This window comes from Cnephaeus nilssonii (genome assembly GCF_951640355.1).
Source record: "Cnephaeus nilssonii genome assembly, chromosome: 7".
NCBI lineage: Eukaryota > Metazoa > Chordata > Mammalia > Chiroptera > Vespertilionidae > Cnephaeus > Cnephaeus nilssonii.
This window is the reverse complement of record NC_137078.1, coordinates 50,547,650-50,573,381: the sequence shown is the minus strand read 5'-3', so window position 1 is coordinate 50,573,381 and position 25,732 is coordinate 50,547,650. Positions and strand designations below refer to the sequence as shown.

The following is a 25,732-nucleotide window of genomic DNA, read 5'->3' as shown; positions in this document are numbered from 1 at the left end:
ATGAATAGGTATTCAGTGAAACTCTAAAAGTATTCTGTGGATCCCCATCCAGAAAACTGTCATGTTGGATTCATAAAATAATTTACAGTAGTTCAAAATTTTGTTGCAGCTTCACTACGATGTTGGACACTAGTATTGGAACACAGCACATCCCCCTGGGGAAAGATATATTCTCTCTTTCCTTTAAAGAAATTATCTCTAAGATCTCTCACCTGCAAATTGTTTACTTTTGGAAATATAGACTCCCTATATCTTTTCGATCATTTTACTGGTTAGTAATAAAGCCAATTTGGTTATGTTATGAATGTAAGGATTCTGCTTTAAAAAACTAAAATTTGTATTGTTTGAAAATCACCAAACCCATCATGGTATGAACACACACCTTTTCTGCCTATACCTTCAATCATCTATGGACTGCTAGAATAACAACAAAATCTTGCAGATTAGTGCTACTTTATGCCACCCCATAATATGATTGTAGGAGATCAAGATATGCCAACCCAAAATATGCTCCTTTGGCATATTCATTATTTTGAGTGGGTGACACTTGAAAAACAGCAAAAACAGGGAGGGGATTTCTCTGAACTTCCTTTATATGCCTAAAGGAAGATCTTCCAAAATGCATTCAAAATAAATCCTCTTGTCAATAGTTTCATCAACCAGGAAAGATGGTTTCTTATTAAGGGGAACAAAATGAGAAGATTACAAGGAAAGGAGTTTAAGAGAGACCACCACACCCAGATGAATTTTGTCACAAACTCCCATCTGTTCTTCTTAGGGCCATTCATCTTTCCTAAAAATCATTTACTCCCCTAAGAAGCCTACATTCTCTCTCCCCATTCTTTAAGCATTAATTCTAAGCCACTTCAGGAGTTACTCATTTTACCCTGAGTATCTCTGATGTATATATGAAGAAGACAGTAACAAACTTCCGTTTGTTTTTCTCTTGTTAATCTCTTTTATTACAGAAGTCTTAGCCAAGAACTCAGAACAGTAGAGGGAAAATTATTTTTCCTCCCCTACAGTAGCTTGGGGGCAGGGAGTTTGAGAGCATAAGAAAGAAGTGAACAAGAATATAGTAGGGAACTTAGGTGGCTAGTCTTAAGTGATCCTGGTCAGTTGCTGCAGTTCTCACCAGCAGAGAACCTTTAAGTTCACACTGCAGTTAAAGCAGAGTCTGGATTCTCACCAAGGCATGAGTAATTCCTTCTCTTTATAAACAGAACTAGAAGCCCGGTGCATGAAATTCGTGCACTCATGGGGTGGGGGGAGTACCTCAGCCTGGCCTGCACCCTCTCGTAGTATGGGAGCCCTCAGGGGATGTCTGACTGATGGCTTATGCCCACTCTCCACAGGGAGCAGGCCTAAGCTGGCAGTCGGACATCCTTAGTGCTGCTGTGGAGGCGGGCGAGGCTCCCGCCACCTCTGCTGCGCTCACCACCTGTGAGCCCAGCTCAGGGCTTCTGGCTGAGCGGTGCTCCCCCTGTGGGAGCGCACTGACCACCAGGGGGAAACTCCTGCATTGAGCATCTTCCCCCTGGTGGTCAGTGCGCATCATAGAGCAATTGTTTCGCCATTTGGAAGATTTGCATATTAGCCTTTTATTATATAGGATACTCTTCACCTGTGGGCAGAGTTAGTGTCCCTGCCAGAGAACAAGTAACCTCTACACTCAGCTTTCTGATGTCCTAAGACAATTATTTTGTAAAATGACAATAAAGCTGCAGTAAATTTGTACAAATGCCATCAACCGTTTGAAATCTGAGAATAAATGGAAACATCCTCTTTCTAAAGGGTAAGTAATACATTTCCTCTACTAGAGGAATATGGCTTGGGTTTAAATCCCAGTTATAAAACTTGCTAGCAATGTGATTTAGGGTAAGTAACTTACCTGTCCCCAATTCATCATCTGTAGAGATAACAATAGTACGCCTCACTGGGTTGGTGTGAGGGAATATCTGTAAAGCACTTAGAATAGGGCTAAAACGTTTCAAACATCCAAATAATGTTATCTGTAGCAGTTTCATAATAATATTTCTTAAAAGAATATATTTTAGAGTTTACAAAGAACCTATATACCTTCATGTATTTAATACTCAAAAAAACAGTCTAAACCAATTTATCCAAAGTATATAATGTAAAATTATGAAAAAATTAACTCTAAGGATAATTAGTACTAATATCTTCAATTTAATAAAAAGAATTAAATTATTATAGTAAAAGTTTAACAAAGAACTATCAACAATCAACAAAATAGATGGTAGAATAATAAAATACCTATGGTCTACCACTTGCTATTATAACCCTGAAATGAACATGGGGCTATTGCTAACCCTGGTATAAAACATGATGAGGCATTTCAAAAACATACTAAGGACTTTTGTAATATGACTCATATGGAAGAGAGTACTTTGTGTTCTAACAGCAAAAGTAGTTCTTCCTTGCCAGTGTGGCTCAGTGATTGAGCATCAACCCATGAACCAAGAGAGCACTGGTTTGATTACTGGTTAGGAAACATGACTGGGTTGTTGGCTAGATCCTCAGTAGGGGCTTGTAGGAAACAGCCAATCATGATTCTCTCTCACCATTGATGTCCCTATCTCTCTCTCCCTCTCCCTTCCTCTCTCTCTAAAAAATCAATCTATACTAATAAAAGGGTAACATGCTAATTAGACTGGGTCAACCGAACATCTTCTGGATGTCCGACTTCCTTCTGGACAGTTAGGGGGGAACCAGGCCAGCAGGGGGGCAGTTAGGGTTCAGCCAGGCCGGCAGGGGCGGTTACGGGGCAACCAGGCCAGCAGGGGGGCAATTAGGGGGCGACCAGGCCAGCAGAGGACCAGTTAGGGGGGGATCAGGCCGGCAAGCAGAGGCAGTTAGGGGCATCAGGCAGGCAGGTCGGTAGAGTGGTTAGGGGTGATCAGGCAGGCAGGAAGGCGAGCGGTTAGGAGCCAGCAGTCCCAGATTGTGAGAGGGATGTCTGACTGCTGGTTTAGGCCCCATCCCACAGAGACCCCCCCCTCCATGCACAAATTTCGTGCACCAGGCCTCTAGTAAAAACATATTTAAACAAAAAAAAAAAAAAACTATATTCTATTCATATTGTATGTAATTACCCAGATTCCCAATCAATTTTATATTTATTTTTACTTGATTTTAGAAAGGGAGGGAGAGAAACAATGATGTGAGGTACATTAATCCATTGTTAAAAGTGGGGTATGGAATTCCTCTAAAATTACTTATGCTCTATACTTCTCCCTTAAAGTCTGTTAATATTTGATTTATATATTTTGATACTGTATGTTAGGTGCATATATATATATACACATAATTATATAGTGACCTTGTTTGTCTCTTATTAAGGTCTTTGGCTTAAAGTTTACATCATCTAATAAATATATAAGCTATCCTTGCTTTCCTTTGTTTCCATTTACATGGGATATTTGTTTCCATTTACATGGAATATCTATTATTTTTCAGTCTATTTTCTTGCTCATATTGGGCAATTTCTACTATTCTGTTTTTCCTTTCTCTCATTCTTTCACCTTTCCCTTTCAATCTTATGTTAAATTCATTCACTAAGTGTTTTTGTTTGTTTGGTTGGTTGGTTATTGCCTTTCTGAGATCTCAAATCACTATTTATTCTTTATATCTGCTATTACTCTACTAAGATCTTCTATTTGCACATGTTTCAAGCATGTTTATAGTTGCTCATTGAAGCTTTTTTTTATCATGGGTGCTTTATAATCTTTAACCATTTTATCTTCTTGGTGTTAGCATCTGTTAATTGTCTGTTTTTATTTAATCTAAAATCTTCCAAATTCTTTTAATGTTAATCAATTTTTTATTAAAACCTAGATTGTATTATGTTGTAAAACTTTTAATTGTATTTTCATCTTTTTTTTTTTTTTAGCTTTCTTTGAGATTGCTCCATCAGAGGAAATGTGTCATTTTCTTGTGACTTCCAGGTGTAGGAAGAAGGTCAGGTTCCTCACCACTCAACCTCTATTAACACCCAATTGGTGAGAGGGCTCCTCATTTCTTCTGCTTGAGGATGTAAATTTCAACTTGTATGCGGTCTTCAATGACACTACTATGGGGGTGGCCTTATTATATCTAGGCAATGGTGAAAATCCTTATCTCCTGTGGTTGCACCTTCACCCATGCCAGTCTAGACTCCCCACTCAACCTTTGCTGGCATGGGTGAAGTTGCAACCACAATTTCTTCTACGGTTTTGACTATAATAGAGTGGTTATGATCTAAAAGTTATCTATCTTACTAAACTGAAACTTTCTTGGTCATTTAGACAGAGAGAGCCGGCTTCTGTTTGTATTATTGGGTATTTTGTTTATTGATTTGCACATTTTGGCTTTTCTGGGTTACTGTTTCTTAAGCTTCAATTTTAGGATATAAAAAAGAAAAAAAAGAAAAGCAGGAAACTCACTTCACTACTGTATAATTTCTCAGGTTATATTGTCTTAGCCATACAGTCTCTGCTCTTTCACATTCATAGAATTTTTAGGTTTGTTTTATATGTAATGCATTATAAAACAATACATAATTATTATATAATAAGTAATAACTATATTATATATATAAAGTCCAGAAAATTGAGTTGTATGCTGCAAGAGGAACATATATTCTATCTTCCCAGAAGTGGAATCCTGTATGCATCCTTTTTAACAAAATGATTAATTGAGATAAAGACTTTATGTTCTCTACTACTTTAATATTTTCTGCCCATTTAGTCTCATATTTCCAAATATATTTGTTGTATGTTTTTGTATAATACCATTTTGTACATTAATGCTAAACAAAAATATATTTATTGTAGCAGTTATTTTTATATCACTTGAAAGAGATCCTATTAATGCCATTTGATGATATGTGTGCTCAATTCTACATTAAGACTAATGTTAAAATCCTCTGCTTTATTCAACTTAATATTTACTTAGCATTTTACTTTCATTTTTATGATTTATTTTGGTTATTGAATTTATCATCCTAATAAATATCTTGCTTTTGGTTTTCACACCTATTTATAATATATTTACATTTATTTATAACTAAATAACATTCATAAATGTAACTATATAATAAATTTTTATAAATATAGTTTTACTTTTAACATTTTATCTTATGTTTTTTATATTTCATATGGGTTATTGGCTTCTTAAGCTTCAATTTTAGGATATAAAAAACAAAATCAGGAAATTCACTTCACCACTGTATAATTTCTCAGGTTACATTGTCTTAGACAGTCTCTGCTGGGCTATCTTTATTTTTTGGAAAGCAAAAGCATTTTAAGCTTTACAAACATTAATCTATATCACTCTATTAAGTCAAGCATATATTTTTTAAGAATGTATTTGTGATGCAATGTAGATTATAGGACTGTGAAACCAAGACAGACTTGAAATCCCCACAACTAAAAAAGAATGTATTTGTTAATTATATTTGATACATATGCATTTTTCTCTTCACATTTACATTGGAATGATAAACAAATGGATGCTAAATGTTTGAACCAAAAACTTCCCCTTGGAATATCAATGCTGCACTGCATTTTAAATGTATTTTTCACTGTTTAACAGCAAGTATTAACTGCCTTTGAAAAATCTATCTTCCTTTCTTCCTTATTAACAGAATGTTCTGAGAAGTTAACTGACTTCAACTTCCTTAAGGTCATGTATTTATGAAAGGGCAAGGAAGGGATCTGAGCCATAGCTATGTATGTCTTCCTTTTGGACCAATGTACCTCTTAAGTATAGTAATTCAGAGTTCTCAAGACATATATTTACAGGATGTCCCAAAAAATGTATTCATACAACGTTTGTAGAAATTACTTTTTGACAATGAAATGTATTTTAATAAATGTTGCATTTATAATTTATAAAAGCCCATTTACCATTGCAACCAAAAAAATTAAGATACTTCAGAATAAACTTAACCAAGGAGGAAAAAGTCCTATAATGGGAAAATTACAGGATGTTGAAAAAAGGGATAAAGATATAAACAAGTGGAAGAAAATACTGTGTTCATGGATTGGTAGAATCAACATCATTAACCCTTTGCACTCGCTTGCTTTTTTCTCAATTCCTTTATTCTACTCGGGATTTAATTTTTTAAATACCCCAGATTTTACGAAGCGTGGCAGTAGAATAAAAAACTGGAGTTTCTTTTCATACAAACTTATTTATTTGGATTTTTTATATTTCAAATTATTGATACATTCAAAGAGTATAAAAAGAGCTGCTACCGATGCTAACCGTGTCGAGTCACACTCGACATCAGAGTGCAAAAGGTTAAAATGTCTTTACTATCCAAAGCAATCTATAGATTCAATGCAATCCCTATTAAAATGCCAAAGGCATATTTCTCAGATCTAGAACAAACTCCAAAAATTTATATGAGACCACAAAAGACCCCGAATAGCCACAACAATTTTGAAAAAGAAGAACAAAGTTGGAGGAATCACAATACCAGATACCAAGTTATACTACAAAACCACTGTACTCAAAACAGCCTGGTACTGGCACAAGAACAGGCATATAGATCAATGTAACAGTACAGATACCCCAGAAACTGACCCAAGCTATTATGCTCAATTAATATTTGACAAACGAGGCAAGATCATACAATGGGGTCTCTTTAATAAATGGCGTTCGGAAAACTGGATAGCTACATGCAAAAAAATGAAACTAGATCACCAACTTACACCATGCATAAGAATAAACTCAAAATGGACAAAAGACATTCTGGATTTTTTATTGTCATAGGCACAAGTTTTAATCACACTACTAATTTGTTTCTTTTAGAATTTGTTTCTTTAATTTCTGCATCATTGCCCTCCAGTTAAAAGAACAATACTTATTGAAAGTATTGCATGAACTATTATAAAGTTCATAATTATTTTTAGTTTTCATTGTATTCTTATAGTTAATAACAAGTGCAAAAATAAATAAATTATTATCTTCATAGATTATAATTTGTTCATTCTCGAGTGTTTGTTTAATATTGCTATAAACTAAATAAAAATATTAAAATATTCAAAAAATAACCTTGTAAGCAGAATCCTATATAATAAATGGCTAATATGCAAATAGACCGAACAGCAGAACACCGAACAACTGGTTGCTATGACGTGCGCTGACCACCATGGTGTCGGCCATGGCAGGATGGTGGAGCAGGTAAGCGGGGGCACCAGACCAAGGCAGGATGCTGGTCTTTGGGGCAAGCCTCTGGTGGTTACTAAAAATTCTTTGCTCCCACATGCTGTGGTCCCGCTTGGCGCTCACACCTGCTGCTCACACCCACTGCTGGCACTCGGTGCTGTCAGCAGGTGTGAGCAACAGCTGCTGCAGGTGTGAGCAACGGCTGCCGGCCCCGAATGCTCCTGAGGGCTTCTCCACCTCCCCCTGTTCCTGAGGGGTGATTGGGGCAGGCAGTGCTCACACCTACTGACAGCGCTGGTCCTGCTCACACCCACTGCTGGTGCCGGCCCCAATAGCTCTGTGCCATAATCGGGTGGGAGCAGTGGGGGAGGGAGCGGGGCTTCTGGCAAACAGGGGACCGGGGGACACAGAGGGAGGGGCCGGGCAGAGGATGGGCCAAGACCCAACCCTGTGCCCACAGCAGCCTCATAGCCCACAGTTCCTTTCAAGGTGCATAAATTCGTGCACTGGGCCCCTAGCATTGCTTATAAGCAGAAATAATGAATAGAAATGCTTAAACTGAAAACTCAAATAGATTTCATTACCTCTCTAGATTCACAAAAAATCTGCTAGAACTTATAGGTATAGAAGTATACCTATATTGCTTTAATGCTTACTCCATTTTTATGTCTTTTAATCATACTTTGAACACAATATTTTTATTCAATCACTAGAGGCCTGGTGCATGAAATTCATGCATGGGGGGTGTCCAACAGCCCAGCCTGCACCCTCTCCAATCTGGGACCCCTTGAGGGATGTCCGACTGCCCTCTCACAATCCAGGACTGCTGGCTCCCAACTACTCGCCAGCCTTCCTTCCTTATTGTTCCTAACTGCTTCTGCCTGCCAGCCTGGTCACCCCCAACTGCCCTCCCTTGCAGGCCTGGTCCCTCCCAACTGTCCTCTCCTGCTGGCCTGATCCCTCCCAACTGCCCTCCCCTGCTGGCCATCTTGTGGCAGCCATCTTGTGTCCACATGGGGGCAGCCATCTTGTGTGTTGGAGTGACGGTCAATTTGCATAATAATCTTTTATTAGATAGGATAGAGGCCTGGTGCACAGGTGGGGGCCAGCTGGGGTTTGCCCTGAAGGGTGTCCCGGATCAGGGTGGGGGTTCCCTTGGGGCATGGAGCGGCCTGGATGAGGGGTCTGTGGTGGTTTGCAGGCCAGCCACAACCCCTGGCAACCCAAGTGGAGGCCCTAGTATCTGGGATTTATTTGTCTTCTACAATTGGAACTTTGTAGCCTTGAAGGGAGGCCAGGGTGTGCAGGAAGCTTGGCTTCCTCCATCACCAGGGAAACCCAAGCTTCCTGTTTGCTTCGTGGCTGCAACCAGTTTTGTTGGGATTTATTTATCTTCTATAATTGAAACTTTGTAGCCTTGAGCAGAGGCCTGGGCCGGCCAGGGTGTGCAGGAAGTTTGGCTTACTCCATTGCTGGGGAAACTCAAGCCTCCTGCTCGCTCCGTGGCCATAGCCATTTTTGTTGGTATTTATTTATCTTCTATAATTGAAACTTTGTAGCCTTGAGTCCAGGGCCGGCCAGGGTTTGCTGGAATCTTGGCTTCCTCCATTGCTGGGGATACCCAAGCCTCCTGTTCCCTCTGTGGCCACAGCCATCTTGGTTGGGTTAATTTGCATACTCACTCCTGGTTGGCTGGTGGGCGTGGCTTGTGGGTGTAGTAGAGGTATGCTCAATTTGCATATTACTCTTTTATTATATAGGATTATATAGGATTGCCTCTATTTCTGACATTTTCAATCTTTTTTAAAATTAAAATTTGTTTCCTTCAGCTTAAAAATATGTTGAAGTTAGCATCATCTCACATAAAAAGATGTATTAATCCTATTTCCTACAGTTAACATTATCTTTCTTTTTTCCCAAATTTTTCTGAAAAAAGGTTCTATACTTGGCATTATAATTTCAAATTTGTCCCTGCAAGCTATTGAAATTCCAAAGATGCAACCTTCTCACCATCAAAAAGCCTTTCAAATAGTTTTGTATCACTGCTAATTTTCCTTGGCCATTTAAAATATTCTTCATTTTTTAAGATGGTGGTGCCCACAGCCAGTAAGGAGGGAATATGCTAATTGACTGCCACACCCTCAAAGATGGTGGCACCCACAGCCACAAGATGGTGGCGCTCAGTCCCCTCAGCCTCGCCGGGGCAGCAGGCGCACGGCAAGGCCGGGCCCACCCTCAGGCAGGCCCAGCTGCTCCGCGCACCTACCTCTGGAGTGCCCCAGTCCTCTTAGCCCCCCAGCAGCCCAGGGCTGGCTCGAGGTGCAGGCAAGCCTCGGATAGTGGCTGCCCAGCCACCCAGGGCCGCCCGAGGCTCAGGTAACCAGGGTCAGCTGAGGCTTGCGCCGTCAGCAGTGGCAGTAGCAGAGGTGTGATGTGGGTGTCGCCTTCCCCTGATTGCCAAGTCGCCTCCCGCCTCTGAGGGCTCCTGGACTATGAGAGGGGGCAGTCCGGGCTGAGGGACCCCCACTCCAGTGCATGAATTTTCATGCACCGGGCCTCTAGTAATAAAATATTACTCAGCAATCAAAAGGAACAAACTACTGATTCATGTTACATTAATGAGCCTCAAACCCATCACAATAGGTGAAAGATGGCAGATGTAAACAACTACTTATTATATGATTGTGAAAGAAATTTTAGAGCCAGGACAGCAAGTCTTAGGAGATAAGAGAGGGTCCATGGGAGAGGAATGGATAGATGAGGGCTTGAGATGCCAAAATACTTATCTTATAGAGGACAGAAGAAAGTTGCAAGATAAAGGGGGAGAGGAAGATAGGTGCACCACATGGGCTTTGAACTTTGAAACTAAGTAGCAGAGTGAGCAATGAGGAAAGCAAGGGGGTCCTAAATTAAGGAAGGTAAAGAACTACAGTATATATAAATCAGAGACAAAGGAACATGGGACAGATATTAGATTATAGATTTTTGGATTTAGATTTTTCCTATTAGAGAGCAAGAGAGAAGGCTTTCTCCATTTGGGGGCCCCTGCTCTCAGGTGGAGTTTGTATATGCTTCCAATAAACTTCTACATTTTTATTAAAGAAGCCTTTAGTCCACGAGTTTATTCTTCAACCTTCGTTGGACAAGGGCTCATGAGAAGAAATCTACACCCTGAACCCCACGTTTCACTTCCTTTAAATTAAATGCTTAGTAAAGGAAATTTATGGAGAATGAAAACAGATCAGTGTTACCTAGGGCTGGGTGTTGAAGTAGGGATTACCTGCAAATGGGTAAGAAATTTTTGGAATGGTAAAAAATTTCCAGCATTGAATTTTGGAGATGGTTATATAGCACTGTTAATTTATTAAAATTATTGAGTCACATGTATAAAATAAGGGAATTTTACAGTATGTAAGATATATATACTTAAAGCTATTAAAATATAACGGAGACATTATATTTTTTTTCTCTACAATTTGGTACTTTTCTGCTCAACAATTTTTATGCAGTAAACATACAAGCTTTTTAATAAATTCACATATAACACATTACTAATGTATCACTAGTATATGATATCTTATACAAATGTTGCAAAATATTAGTTTTATATAATTTAGATATGGAGCTTAGAAGCTAAAATTTCATTTCTATAAATTTATTTAAGATAAAACATAAAGAAACCATTTACCTTTTTCAAAGCAGGGCAGAAATTAAAGAAAAGCCGATGGTTATATGTTTTGAATCTTTCAGGAAGATGAAAGTTCTGAACTATTTCTTCATCAGAAATAACATGATGATCCAATGCTTTGAGAGGCCATATACTGTTGACAAGAACATGTCTATATCCTTTTTTAAGGCTTACTGGGCAATCAAACATAGTGAGGGCAATGAGGCTTGGACAGGCAGATAACATGCATACATTCTTTAACTTTGCAAACCCATTGTCATGAAGATAGAGAAGTTTTAGGCTTTTTAATTTACTCCAAAATCTGACATCTGGTAGACTCTTTACCTGAAATATTATTAATAATAGTGCTTTAAATACATATATAAAATTTATATCAATTGCTTAGAAAATGAAATATATTAAACATATTCTAAAATTCAGTTATTTTCCCAAATTGAAACTTTCTCATTAGTAAACAAAAACAGAACTTCTAATTATCGAAATTATGACTAGTATAAAAACATAATATGCTGGACATCTTAAATAACTATCATTATTAATATAATTGAATTAATAAACATACATACCTCATCCAGTAAAAATGCCTTTGTATTAGGCTGACTCTTTAAACCTCTCTAAAATACTTCCTTTACAAAAACAATTGAAAAGTCAAATCAAATATGTGATAACATTACACTAATTAAAGATGAAATTTATATGATCCTTTCAACAGAGGCAGGAAAAAAGCTTTTGACAAATTCTACATCCACTTATGATACAGACTCACAGGTAGATAGCATGCTGAGAGATGTTGGAGGCTGGGGAATGGAGGGATTGAGAAAAAAAGAAGAAGAAACTCATAGATAGGGACAATAGTGTGATTACCTGAAGGAGGGGAAAAGATGAAGGACTATAGGGGAGGTAAATGGTGATGGAAAAGGACTTGACTTGGGGTGGTGAACACACAATACAGTGTACATACAACGTGTGGTAGAACTGTGCACCTGAAACCTGTATAATTTTATTAAACAGTGTCACCCCAATAAATTCAATAAAAATAAAAAAATTCTGAGAAAAAATATGTTTTTTGTATTTTCATACACTAATAACAAACTATCTGAAAGAGGAATTCAGAAAATTCCATTTATAATTGCACCTAGGAATATTTTAACCAAGAAGGTCAAATACCTATGCACACTGAAAACTATAAGACATTATAAACATATTGAAGAAGACACACATAAATGAAAATATATTTTATGTCCAAGGATTGGGAGAATACTATTAAGAATATCCAAAGCATTCTACACATGCCATGCAATCCCTTTCAAAAATTTCAATGGCATTGTTCACAGAAAGAAAACAAGCAATCCTAAAATTTGAATGGAACCTGAATAGACAAGAAAAACAAAGCTGGAGGCAATAGGTTCCCTGATTTCAAACTACATAATAAAGGATTAGTAATCAAACAGTATGGTACTGGCATAAAAACAGGTACACAGTTCAATGGAACAGAATAAAGAGCTCACAAATAAATACACACATATATAGTCAACTGATTTGCAACAAAAATAGTAAAGAAAATACAATGATCAGGAAAGGACAGTTTCTTCAATAAATAATGCTGGGAAAACTGGACAGAAACATGGCAAAGAATAACCATATGAGAATAACCAAAGAATAACCAAAACTGGACAGAAACATGGACCACTATCTTATACCATATACAAAAATTAACTGAAAATGGACTAAAGACTTGAAGGTAAAACGTGAAACCATAAAAATCATAGCAGAAAACATAGACGGTGAGCTCTTTAATGTCAGTCTTAGTCATGTTAGTGATACTTTCTTTTGTTTTTAAATCTGAAACCAAGACAAAGGCAACAAAAGAAAAAATAAACGAGACTAAATAAAAATTAAAAACTTCTGCATCACAAAGGATACTATCACTAAAATGAAATAGCAATCAACCAAATGGAAGAAAATATTTACAAATATGATTTGTAACCATGTGGTGATGAAAATTATATAGAGTATTATGGTGATCATTTCACAATATGTACAAATATTGAATCACTATTTTGCACCCCTGAAATTAATATAATGTTACACATCAGTTAGATGTCATTTAAAAAAATAAGGGGCAAGAAGTATTCCCAATCCAGACTATCTTTTTAAGAAGTAAACTAAATCACAGTTTATTTTATATGCTTTTAAGTTAAAATTTTTGCTTATATTTGAAATTTTACATTTCTACATTTCATATTTTTATTTATTTTTAAGTTTTTGTTTATGTCTTATATAAAAGACTATCTGTGAAACATATTGTGGATCAATAGTGCTTATTAAATATAATTTCATGTATCTGAAAATATCTGCAATGGCTATTGCTTACCTGATTCCCATGGAGATCAAGTTTGACTAATTTTATACAACTTTGAAGTGGACTAATATTGGTAATAAAATTGTTTGAGAAGATGCATACTGTAAGAGAGACACAATATTGCAAACTTTCCATAGATTTTAAATGAAGACCAGTGAACTTCACAAAAACAAAATTTTTCTGATCTTCTATTATGTTTTCATTATAGTGACTCCATTCTTCATGACTGATTAGCTCTTTTGTGATACTTGCATGAAACATCTAGAAAAAAATGATAAACTCCTTTAAAAATGTTTTTTCTACTTTCAAAAGAAATCCATTTATAATAATAAAAGAATAATATGCTAATTAGACTGGACATCCTTCCAGACGTCCTTCCTTCCAGACAAAGCCACAGCGGGCGGGGGCTGAGGCATAGGTGGCAGAGGCCCCTGGCCGCAGCGGCAGCAGGTGGGGGGCGGGGCCAAGGCCCTTGCACAAATTTCATGCATCGGGCCTCTAGTATGAAAATAAAAAACATTTGCTAATAGTGATAATAAAAATAGATAGAAACTAAGTTAATTTTTGTAAAAAAATCTGATTCCCATAAAATCTATCTTAAAGCATCTTAAATGTCTAACATTTATATAACTACAACTCAAAACTGTATTTTTGCCCTCACCAATAAATTAACCAGTAAGAGGAAGAAAAACTTTCTTATCCCTAAAATACTTAGAGAAAACGAAATTCAGTAAAATAGTTGATATGAAAACATCAACTATTGGCAAGACAACTAAAACAAACAAAGGAAACTATCTTAGCAGACCTTGTATAATAGTTTTTGCTAAAAGGTATTTTAAATAAATAAATTATTTGAATTATGAACTCCTAGCTCAGGAAAGTGGTATTTTTTGTGGGAGGGGCTAAAAAATGCAACTAAATGAAATTAAGGTGCAATGCAGGGTTTCAACTGTTATATTTATTTTCTAAAGAGATAATTAGCAATTACATTATACAGGGTGGGGCAAAAGTAGGTTACAATTGTTCATATGAAAAAGACAATAAATAATAAATAATAGCACAACAAACTCAACAGGGTCAAGTCTTTAGAAATAAAAACTAAGTTCATGGCAAGAGCTTGTACGGCCTCGAATGCCTAAGGTCCTGATAAAGACTTCAATGAAGACAGGCCTCTACAGTAAATCCAACTGCATGGTGTGACAGAGTGATGTCTGCATGCAGTATCGAAATACCTCGCTAAAGCCTCTCACTAATTGTGAGACCTTGACTAAGTCACTATTCTCATTCATAGCTCTCTGATGCGTCAAGATGAAGACATTGATCTATAAAACTCATTATAGACCTAGTGCTTTGCCAGAGAAATACACAGTTAACCCACCAAAAACACATCTAATAAGGCTGATTTATCCCCAGGAATGCTACTGCAAGTTCTTGATTAATCTGCATATACAAAAGGATGGCAGAGAGTTAACCAAAACAGCACAAAGGTAAAGGGCCTGGTGGCAGAATGAATGATACACAACTTCTAAAAACTGTGAACTCAAAACGGAGAGGGTGGATCCTGGACCTCGCGAAGGCCGAGAAGCCACACACCTGCAGAGAATGCAGGTTGTAAATGTTCCGATTATGTGTCTAGACCCTAGGGTTGGGGCCGAAGGCTTCCGATGGAGCCCAGAGGGGGAATTAACTATCTAGAGGTTCTGGGGAACTGCTCCTGAATGAAACAAACCAGGAGTCAGAAAAAGACAATCGCCTCCAGAGACCCCGCTGGAAGCTGGCGTGTCCTTTCGTCTTCCCCTTAGCGGGTCAGTTGTAGCAATCTTGTCGCCCAACCTGTCCCACTCACCGGGTCAACCGAGCTGCGAGGCCTTATGAGTTTGGGAACTAGAGGCCAGGCCCGCCACAGACTGAGAAATCGCTACGTGGCCATCAGCTCCAGAGACCATCACTAAGGAAACGGGGGCCAGGTTCCGGGATTACCCCATCATAGCTCCCCCAGCGCCAGCACCAAGACCTTCGGGGGCGTGGCTACGTGAGTGACGCACGGAAGGGGCGGGGCTAGGCGCAGCCGGACCCGGCGCGGGTGACAAGTCCAGGGCGCATGCGTGCTGCGTGGAGCGGTGGGCTACCTGGAAGTTTACAGCCGGCTGCGGCAGAGGCGGGGATATGGCCGGTGCACATGTCCCTCCGGGCCTGTCTCTGCGGGAAGCCACCCAGCAAAAGTTGCAGAGGTTTTCCGAGCTGAGAGGTACCGGAGGAGGAAGCCCGGCCCGCCCGGGCCCTAGAAAGGGAGGGTCCTTGACGTGCGGTGAAATCTGCTGGGCTGTCACTTCCGGGATGGTTCTCTCTCACCTGTGGGCCCAGGACGCTGGCCCAAGCGTAGCTAATACACCTTGAATGTTTTATTCTTTTCTTTCACTGTCCTTTCTTTACGTAGTGCTTGTCACTTTCTTTAACTTTGTTTCTAGTTTCTAGGTAGATAGGTAGATACAGGTATAGCTAGTGAAGCTATAAATTCAAGTTATGCATTTGGTTAGTTCATTAACACAAATGATTTAAGTAAATCTGAAATATCTAAAACATAGTGTTTTGACCTTTACAAATGTGATTTTTAGCCTTCTCCCACCTCCCTACCTACTTCACCAATTTGTTCCGTGATGTGAACGCTTACTGAGTTAAAATATATATATATACTAAAACACGGAGGGATTATGGATTATTAAAACGAGTGAGGGTGAATCAAAATGTTTTTTTTTTAAGGCTATGTCACTTGTCATTCCTTGTACAACTGTGTAATAAAATTCCTTATTTTTTTTATGAAGTTACTGCTTTAAGAATACAGGAAATAATACTAGGATGACAGTAAAACGTTCAGGACTATTACATTCTAGGTGATAAGTCCTGTTCGTTAACTAATAAGAACAATTTTTATCTTTTTTTCAATAAAAAAGAGCTTCCAGCTGTCTACCAAAAGTTTAGTCTGTCTTTTAATGAGTTCATCTGGGAGTTGGGAACTTTCCTATTACCCAAAATTGTATGTCATACTCCATTAGCCTTTGTAAAATTGCATGGCTCTTTTTAAGGTAGTAAAAAATAAAGTACCCACATTTATAAACAGCAACATTGTAGTAATGGATATTTGGGTTGAATCTTTCTTAGCCAAGGAACACTAGTCCTAATAATATGAAAATTGATTCATTTATTTGTTCCTTTGTCTTCTTATTTAAGAATTGAGATAATCTTTAGAAAATCAGTAATATTTCTCTTAATAGAATATCTAAATAAATGGGTCTGTAGATCATAAAAAAGAAGAAAGTAATCTAAAAGAGAAAAAAACATAATTTATGAACAGTCCTCAGAATTATTTTAATCACACTGACTACTAATTGCTTAATTCTCAAAAGCAAAAGATACATTTATGAAGTTGATAATATTACCTCTTTGTTTTCCCCTCTTTCCAAATAAGTAAACCTGTAACAGAGAATTCTGATATTTATCATTTCCGTGTTGTTTTTTCACATAGGCAAACCTGTGGCAGCTGGAGAGTTCTGGGACATTGTTGCAATAACAGCAGCTGATGAAAAACAAGAACTTGCTTATAAGCAACAGCTGTCAGAAAAGCTGAAAAAAAAGGAGTTACCCCTTGGAGTTCAATATCATGTTTTTGTTGATCCTGCTGGAGCCAAAATTGGTAAGCTTTTATGGTCAGATTTATATCATAGAGTCTAGGTAGAATAATCATTGAAGAAAAGTTTTCCTGTGGCATGTAATTTATAAACTGCATATCTTCTTTAGTCTTTACTAACTTTAAAATTTTTATGTGAATTCACTAGTTTTTAAAAAATGATAAAAGTCATAGCAACTTTCATATATATATATATATATTAGTCAATTTCAGGGAGGAAGGAAGAGGGAGAGAGAGATAGAAACAATTATGAAAGAGAATCATTGATTGGCTGCCTCCTGCATGCACCCTACTGGGGATGGAGCCTGCAATCCTGGGCATGTGCCCTGACCAGAAATGACAGGGGCATAGATCTACACTCAACTACTGAGCCATGCCTGCTGGGCAAAGCTTAGCAACTTTCTTATACATTGTGACTTACCATGAAAAACTTCCCAAATGTTATGTTATTTAAAAGACAATTGTATTAATTTTAATAAAATTTATTCAGACGGTAAATAATCCATTGGACCTTATCAGTCGGGTTCCTAAGATCCCTGCAAACTCCACATTTTCTTCAGAAATTTATGTAAGGAGATCAAAACAAGAAAAATATATACTACTTGACTTCTTGGGTCCACAATTGCAGAATACAAAAGAGCACAGTCTAATGGCTTATATATCAGAGATATTTACTTTAAAAATCCAATTTCCATAAAGTTTGCCTTTTAACCTGTCATTGCATGCTATTTTTGTGGGGGCAGTATTTCATGTAATGCTAAAACTGAATCCCCTTAATACCAGAGATAGGATATCTACATCTGACATTGGCATTGTTCTAATTAGCCATGTTTTAATCCTCACAGCTAGCAGTCAGTACTATATGATTCCCATTGTATAGATGAGATTTAGAAGCACAGAAAGTTAAATAACTTGCCCAAGGTAACTAGTAAGGAAACCAAATTCTAAAAAACTTTTTAAAAAGCAAGTTTAACTTACATATTTGATTGTCATAAGGGAGAATTATTTAAATGGTTTTTGCAATTTGTCATTCCAAGTGAATTATACATATAATACAGTGGGGATATATATATATATATATATATATATATATATATGTGTGTGTGTGTGTGTGTGTGTGTGTGTGTGTGTGTGTGTGTTTGTGTGTATTTACAGTTTTCTGGTGTTGTGGATTGCCTATTTTTTAATTAATTTATTGTGTATTAATATTTTCGGGAGAAGATTAGCTCATCATTTATTACCAGGTCTGATCTCTGGTTTTCATTGCTAATTGTTTGTTTATTTATTTAATTGCTATGAAATGTGTATTTAAATTGATTCTTTTGTCCATATTTTTGTTCTCTGCCTAGTTAATTGTAGCCAGCAAGCCATATCCTCAGAGTTCTGATACCTAAATTTACCATACTTACAAAATTTTAGTAGGTTTATATGAAATAAAGTGTACATTTTTAACTTTATTTTTAAGGTAATGGAGGATCAACATTTTGTGCCCTTCGATACTTGGAAAAGCTATATGGAGATAAATGGAATTCTTTTACCATCCTATTAATTCACTCTGGTAAAATTATACTTTACTGATTACCTTTGATATCTTAGAACAGTGGTTCCTAACCTTCTTTTGGCCATGACCCACCTAAGCATCACTAAAATCCTGATGCTCCCCCCGCACCCCCGCACCACCCCGTGACATATAATTCTTACTATTCAAAAAGTGAACTCCTATTCAAGTGGAGGAAGCCTTAAAGGCCATTAACTTGGTCTAAACAAGCTTCCAAAGAACATGGCATCCATGAAAGAGAAAAATAAAAGAACGAAAGGACAGTTGAAGTACTGAGGAAGAAATCACTAAGAAATTGTTTAAAAAATAATAATAATGTGAAGTGATATGAAAAAATAGCAAATAAGTTTCAAAACATATAATAGAGAACTGAAATGCATAAATATTTCACTATATATTTATATAATATGAGGCCCTTAGAACCATAAGAAATGCAAAAAATTCACTGTTAATTGCCCTTCTTAAAAATCACATTGTGCCCCATGTTGGGAACCACTGTCTTAGAACTTTCCTTTTTTTTTTTTTTTTTTTTTTGGTCTTAGAAGTTAGTCTGCTTTGAAAACAAATATTTTATGCTTTTTTTGATATTTTTAGTTTGTAAGTAATATTATGTTTTCCACAATATTTATCTTTAAAATTGTGGATCACATACATTGACTATTTATGGGTATTATGTTTAGTATGTATGTACAAAATTATTTTCCAAAGACAAAGCTCATCAAAATGTGAACATTTTTCAATAAGTCTTTAGAAGGGATTCTTGCTGTAGGGAAGAGGCTGGTTTAGCACTGTGATCCCCATACAATTGCCAGAAACCTTATATCTTGCATTTTTATTTGATTATTGGTAGACAAAGTCTACAATCGTTGAAGGAGTTACAAGAATAAAAAGGTGGTGACAAAACATGGAGTTGATGAGAAAATACCTGAGGGAAAATTACATATAAAAGAGGTCATTGTAAAGCAGAAAAGTAGGAAAGAAATAATCTCAGAACAGAGGGTAGGTGTTTGTTTTAATTGGAGAAGTTTAGTTGTATGAAAATATTTATTTTGTAAAAACCTCTATTATATTTCTCTATGAATTAGGTCTGATGAAAACTTTGTCATGGACTGGCACCGTGGCTTCCAACGCACTTTCTATTTCTTATGATTGTTATACAGAACAGTGATTTTTTTTTTAATTCTTTATTGATTTCAGAGAGGAAGGAAGAGGGAGAGAGAGATAGAAACATCAATGATAAGAATCATTGATCAGCTGCCTCTTGCACACCCCCTACTGGGGATCGAGCCTGCAACCTGGGCATGTGTCCTTGGCCAGAATCGAACCTGGGACCCTTCAGCCCCTAGGCCAATGCTTTATCCACTGACCAAACCAGCTAGGGCTGTAACGATGATTTCAAATAAAGCATCCAAGTTATGATTTTATGGCTGGCTGTAAAACATTTTCAAATTTAGCCCAGCTGGCATGGCTTAGTGGTTGAGCCACCTATGAACCAGGAGGTTACGGTTTGATTCCTGGTCAGGGCACATGCCCAGGTTGTGGGCTCGAACCCCAGTAGGGGGCGTGCAGGAGGCAGATGATCAATGATTCTTTCTCCCTTTCCCTTCCTCTCTGAAATCAATTAAAAAAAAAAAAGATGTCAAGAACATGTAGCAAAATTTTTAAGTATTACTCAAATAAAAACAATTAGTTTTCCTAAGCCATCAAAAAATTTTTCAAATGTATAGTTTTATTCCAGAACAAGTATTATTTAGTAAAAGTTAAATTCGATATCAGAAAATATATAGTTTAAAATATTTAATTCTTATAATGCTAAGCTTTGCTACTGGCTAGTCTTTGGAACAGTGTACTACATGCCAAGTGCTTCACATGTATAATTGATCTCATAAAACATGACAAGGCAAGTATTATTCTACATTTGCTTATTTGGAGTGTGTCCAAAGATAAAAAACTTAACAGGTAGTAAGCCTGAGTCTGAACCCAATTTTGTCTGACTCTCTCTACTATTGCAATACTGCCTCTCACTGTACTTACTAAACATGAAAATGATGTAAGCTATTTAATTTACTTACAAGAACACACTTCAAGCAATTAAGAAGTCATTAGGCTAATCTTAGAGGGAAAGCCTATTTAAATTAAAAAGAAGTATAAGTTTTAAAATGCTTTTACATAAATGCACCTTTGCTTCCTTTAAGTCTATGTAATAATTTGAGGAAAGACACTGCATTTGGAAAGTACAATTTAGTAGATAATGTTGAAATTGGTATATTATTTTTTTTGTGGCTTGCTTTTACCCCTGTAAAGTGGATTATTATTGTAGGAATTTAAATATGGTTGAAATTGTTTAAAATGTGGATTTGAGGTCATGGTCCATTTTATTAGCTATACAGTGGATTTAAAACAGTTCACATTCTCTAAAGTATATGGGAATTCTTTTCTAATTTAGAGTCTTTAAAACTACAGTATTTCCAAAGAATTGGGGAGAATTTTTCTTTGAATTTGTATTCTGGAGTTTATTATTCTTTCCTGAGTTATAGTAATACATTGTATATATTGAATATTTTTAGATACATTTTGAGTTACTCCTGATGCCCCTGGGTTTTTAAATTATTGAAAACATTCATAGAAACATTTTATGAGTAATTTTATTTAATTTTATAGGTGGCTACAGTCAACGCCTTCCAAATGCAAGTGCCCTGGGGAAAATTTTCACTGCTTTACCTTTTGGTAACCCTATTTATCAGATGTTAGAATTAAAACTAGCCATGTACATTGATTTCCCCTCACATATGAATCCTGGGATTCTGGTTACCTGTGCAGATGATATTGAACTTTATAGTATCGGAGAATCTGAGTTTATCAGTTTTGACAAGCCTGGCTTTACTGCTTTAGCTCATCCTTCTAGCTTGACTGTAGGTACCACACATGGAGTATTTGTCTTGGAACCTTCCAATTGTTTAGAATACAGAGACCTCGAATATCGGTGTTGCCATCGTTTCCTTCATAAGCCCAGCATAGAAAGGATGTGTCAGTGTAATGCTGTGTATAGACCTGGAAATTTTTCTCAGCAGGACTTGTCTGGGGGTGACACTGCCTCTCTTAAATTTGAATCTGAGTATGTCTACACAGACAGCCTATTTTACATGGATCATAAATCAGCAAAAAAGTTACTTGCTTTTTATGAAAAAATAGGCACACTAAACTGTGAAATAGATGCCTATGGAGACTTTCTGCAGGCTTTGGGATCTGGAGCAACTGTGGAGTATACCAGAAACACATCAAATGTCACTAAAGAAGAGTCAGATTTGGTAGACATGAGGCAGAGAATATTTCACCTTCTTAAAGGGACATCACTAAATGTTGTTGTTCTTAATAACTCCAAATTTTATCACATTGGCACAACTGAAGAATATTTGTGTCACTTTACTTCAGCTAGCAGTTTGAAGTCAGAGCTTGGCTTACAGTCCATAGCTTTTAGCATCTCTCCAGCAATACCAGAATGCTTTGGTAACACATCCTGTATCATTCAAAGTATATTGGATTCAAGATGTTCTGTGTCACCTGGCTCAGTTGTGGAGTACTCCAGATTGGGGCCTGATGTTTCAGTTGGGGAAAACTGCATTATTAGTGGTTCTTCTATCATAACAACAGCTGTCCTGCCTGCATATTCTTTTGTGTGTTCCTTAAGCTTGAAGATGAATGGACACTTAAAGTATTCAACTATGGCATTTGGAGTGCAAGACAACTTGAAAAGGAATGTTAAAACATTGTCAGATATAAAGTCACTTCAATTCTTTGGTGTCTGTTTCCTGTCATGCTTAGATATTTGGAATCTGAAAGTTACAGAGGAGCTCTTCTCTGGAAACAAGACATGTTTGAGTTTGTGGAATGCTCGTATTTTCCCAGTCTGTACTTCTTTGAATGATTCAGTTACAACATCCATAAAGATGTTAAATGCTGTGCAAAGCAAGTCAGCATTCAGCCTGAATAACTGTAAGCTGTTGTCCATTGAAGAAATGCTTGCCTACAAAGACGTAGAAGACATGATAACCTATAGGGAGAAAATTTTTCTAGAAATTACTTTGAGTAGAAAACTCTAATTTAGAGACATCTTAAATATTGCATACTTTGCCTTTCTTAATTGAGCTAGATTGCAAATATAGGAGTTTTCTGTAGATGCTTTTCTTTGTTTTATTGAAGTCATTTAATGAAAATTATATTAACATAATTGCTGCAGCATAACATCAGTAACACAAAAATACAGATAAACCATTTTTGAAGAAAGAATATTTCAAGGTTGTAAGTTCAGGAAAGGGATTTTTAGATGTTTATTACTATTTTAATATTTTTATAAATTAAGATGGATTTATGGAGCATTAGTTTGTTCTCATAATAATGTACTAGTTTTAAAAGTAATTTTCTAAACATATCTTTAGTTTTTCCCTTTTCTTTTGGGCTTCAGTTCCAAAAAAGTTCTTAGTGTTTATTGGCAGTTCTCGTCTCAGATGTAGGAATTCTACTGATTAACTAATAAAAATAACATACTATCTGATCTTCAGAGCACTGTAGGAATATTGTCAAAATAACATTTGCAGGGACAGACTTATAACTGGCAAATTTAGATTAAATTAATGCTTAAAATATTGTGATAATCTTAATTGATAAGTGATGAACAACTCTGAAATTGATGCTAAAAATCTCATTTATTGATCTTACCAAAAGGAAACAAAAAAGGGTATATGTGTTATTTTATCCATATAAACTTGAAAATGTGTTTGTATATCTTAAAAATGTTCCCTAAATTTTCATCCATAGGAAAGCATACACACCCACAAAAGTCAAATATCTGTGTGGGGAAGATGGTAGGAATAATTGGGATTCACTGGTAATAATATGTTTATTCCGAGCATTACTTTCATCCTCATACTAATCTCTTTAATAGAACTGTTAAATTACCAGATGGACTGATTTTACTTTTCATTTCTTATTTTCTGCCCATGCATTGGTAATGATGCTGAGAAGTAATAACCAAAAGATAGATAGCAGAAAGGAGCCAAAAGAAGAGAAAGACTAAGAAAATGCACACATGATAAACAGCTTTAAGAACTAAAAATTGGCTGGTATCCCAAGTTATGTGTACCTATCTATATATATATATAAAAGCCTAATATGCAAAGTGTCCCCTCGGGAGTTTGACCTGGAGTTCAATCGCATGCTATGATGTGCACTGACCACCAGGGGGCGGTGAAGAATGAAGGAAAGCCCCAGCTGGCAGCCGGAAGGCCCTGATTGGCCCTGATCGCTGGCCAGCCTTAGGGACCTTACCCGTGTACAAATTTCGTGCACAGGGCCTCTAGTTTTGATATAAGTACATAAGTGAAATGTGCTCATACCAAAGTCTAATAAGAATTACAGAAAATACTTGTAAGAGTTTGTATTTTAACATGAGTAAATTGAAATAAGAACTGGTCTGTGTCACTTTTATTGATGTATCCAATGACAAAATGAAAATAATTATTTGGTAAACCAGAAGTGACTTGTCTGTAACTCTCAATTATGATATTTATGTCTTGTTTTTTTCTTTTTTAAAGGTTCTTTCCAAGGACAAAATAAAGATATATAGTAGCTATTGTGTAGCATTTACTGATTTACTTGCACAGTTTTCAGAGGATATTATGTTATCATTTATTAAATGTTCAATATTGTATTTCTCAGTATAATCTAAATCTATAATTTTGTACAATCTAAAAGGCTATCAATTATTAAGAATCACCATTATTTTATGTTCCACAAAAAAGAGAAAACACTACCAATAAAATGTTACTCAATGCTTTCTTTGTTACTTGACATTTTTATATTTATTGGTGATCGCTTTTAAATGCACTTACATATTTTTATTATTTTACCTGCTTACATATACATATAAAGGATCAAAATACAGTATTGAAATATAGTCAGTCATTTTCTAAAACTTCACATTCAGAGACATTTTTTTTTCTAAAGCACTCTTCAATTGAATACTTATTGATGTCCACACGTTTCCACCTAGTACCATCCTCTGTACTGTCAAATGCATTTCCTAAGTGCCTCCATTACATTACTGTCTGGGTTTTCCTTCAAGCAGTGGACTCCAGATACCTGTTTTGCAACTTTTTGATGCTATTTGACAAAATTGAGTTTCATTTTTGCCTCAATTTAATCATATCTCTAGAAGAATGTGGATTCTACTCAGTCAGTGGGTGGTTTCTTACAAATTGATGGTCACCATTTTAAGCATAATTCTGCACAATGTCTGGATTCTAGCTGCTTTGAAATGTTATCATTTCCCAAGAATTTGTCAGTGTCTCTTGCCTTGAGATAAATTATTTGGTATGTAGTACCATCTATGTATCACCAATAGTGTTCCTAATTCAGTGAGGTGATAATCCTGAGCACGTATAAATAAGAAATTGGACATTTTCTTAGATTTATTATTTTATTTCATAAAATTACAGCCCTTAAATCATATACTCTCTAGTTTTGTAAAGGATAGCTACAATGTGTAATTAAACATATTTTATAAACTTATTGATGAGTTAATAATTAACAGTGACCAAGAGGGGCATGAAAAGCAAAATCCATCATTTGGTGTTAGTCTTCTACCTTCAGCATTTATTTACCAAACTAAGCAAAAAGGATATCAGGAATGTGTATCCATGTATATACTAAATTGAAATAAAAACTCAAAAATCTAAGTGATATGTTTAGAATCAAAAATGTTTAATGGTATTAATGCAGAATTCTCAGAACCTGTGGTGATCTATTCATCTCCTGAGGCTAAGCAATATTTCCTATGTTAGGTAAAGCTAACCAAATTGAGCATAGAGCCGAAATCCAAACTTCGCCTGCTGCAAAATGTATGTATGGCTCTCACATACAGCTGATAACTGGTGTACTATGAAATACCAGGGATGCCATTTGCATACACCATGTTGTCTTCTGGACTTGAGCAACTTGGAGACCCAGAATTTGGGCACCTTGATGTATATAGTCTAGCAGAATTAAGAAGGAAAGAAAAACCAAAAAAAATAAATAAATTTGTTCAAAGTTATCTGAAAGATTTTTAGATGTTATTTTTGTTGTTATTTAGCGAATGAAACAGTTTCCATCTATGTTAAGAACTAAGGGATAGAGAACCAAGATGGCAGCATAAGTAAACATGGTTCTCACTGCCTCCCACAACCACATCAAAATTACAACTAAAACACAGAACAACCATATTCA

At 36.3% G+C, this 25,732-nt stretch overlaps 2 protein-coding genes across 4 annotated transcripts in view; one reads left to right on the top strand and one right to left on the bottom strand.

Annotated features, from left to right (window-relative positions):
* The window catches only part of LRRIQ3 (leucine rich repeats and IQ motif containing 3), a 93,193-nt gene extending 78,072 nt beyond the window's left edge, over positions 1–15,121 (bottom strand). Inside the window, exons 1-3 of the mRNA XM_079777686.1 lie at positions 15,073–15,121; positions 13,239–13,487; positions 10,865–11,188 (exon numbers count right to left, since the gene is read on the bottom strand). Coding sequence (XP_079633812.1) covers positions 10,865–11,188; positions 13,239–13,487 — 573 coding nt within the window. The 5' untranslated portion in view covers positions 15,073–15,121. The remainder of the gene's footprint in view (positions 1–10,864; positions 11,189–13,238; positions 13,488–15,072) is intronic.
* A 221-nt stretch (positions 15,122–15,342) lies between these two features.
* On the top strand, positions 15,343–24,973 carry FPGT (fucose-1-phosphate guanylyltransferase). Of its 3 annotated transcripts, none has more exons than XM_079777687.1 (4): positions 15,343–15,474; positions 16,750–16,917; positions 18,377–18,469; positions 21,131–24,973. In XM_079777687.1, exons 1-4 carry the CDS (start codon positions 15,393–15,395, stop codon positions 22,567–22,569), a joined length of 1,782 nt encoding a protein of 593 aa, XP_079633813.1. In that variant the 5' UTR covers positions 15,343–15,392; the 3' UTR covers positions 22,570–24,973. The 3 variants fall into 3 exon arrangements, with proteins under 3 accessions (XP_079633813.1, XP_079633815.1, XP_079633814.1); XM_079777689.1 differs by having other exon boundaries at positions 21,948–22,254; XM_079777688.1 differs by lacking the exon at positions 18,377–18,469.
* Positions 24,974–25,732: the final 759 nt, after the last annotated feature.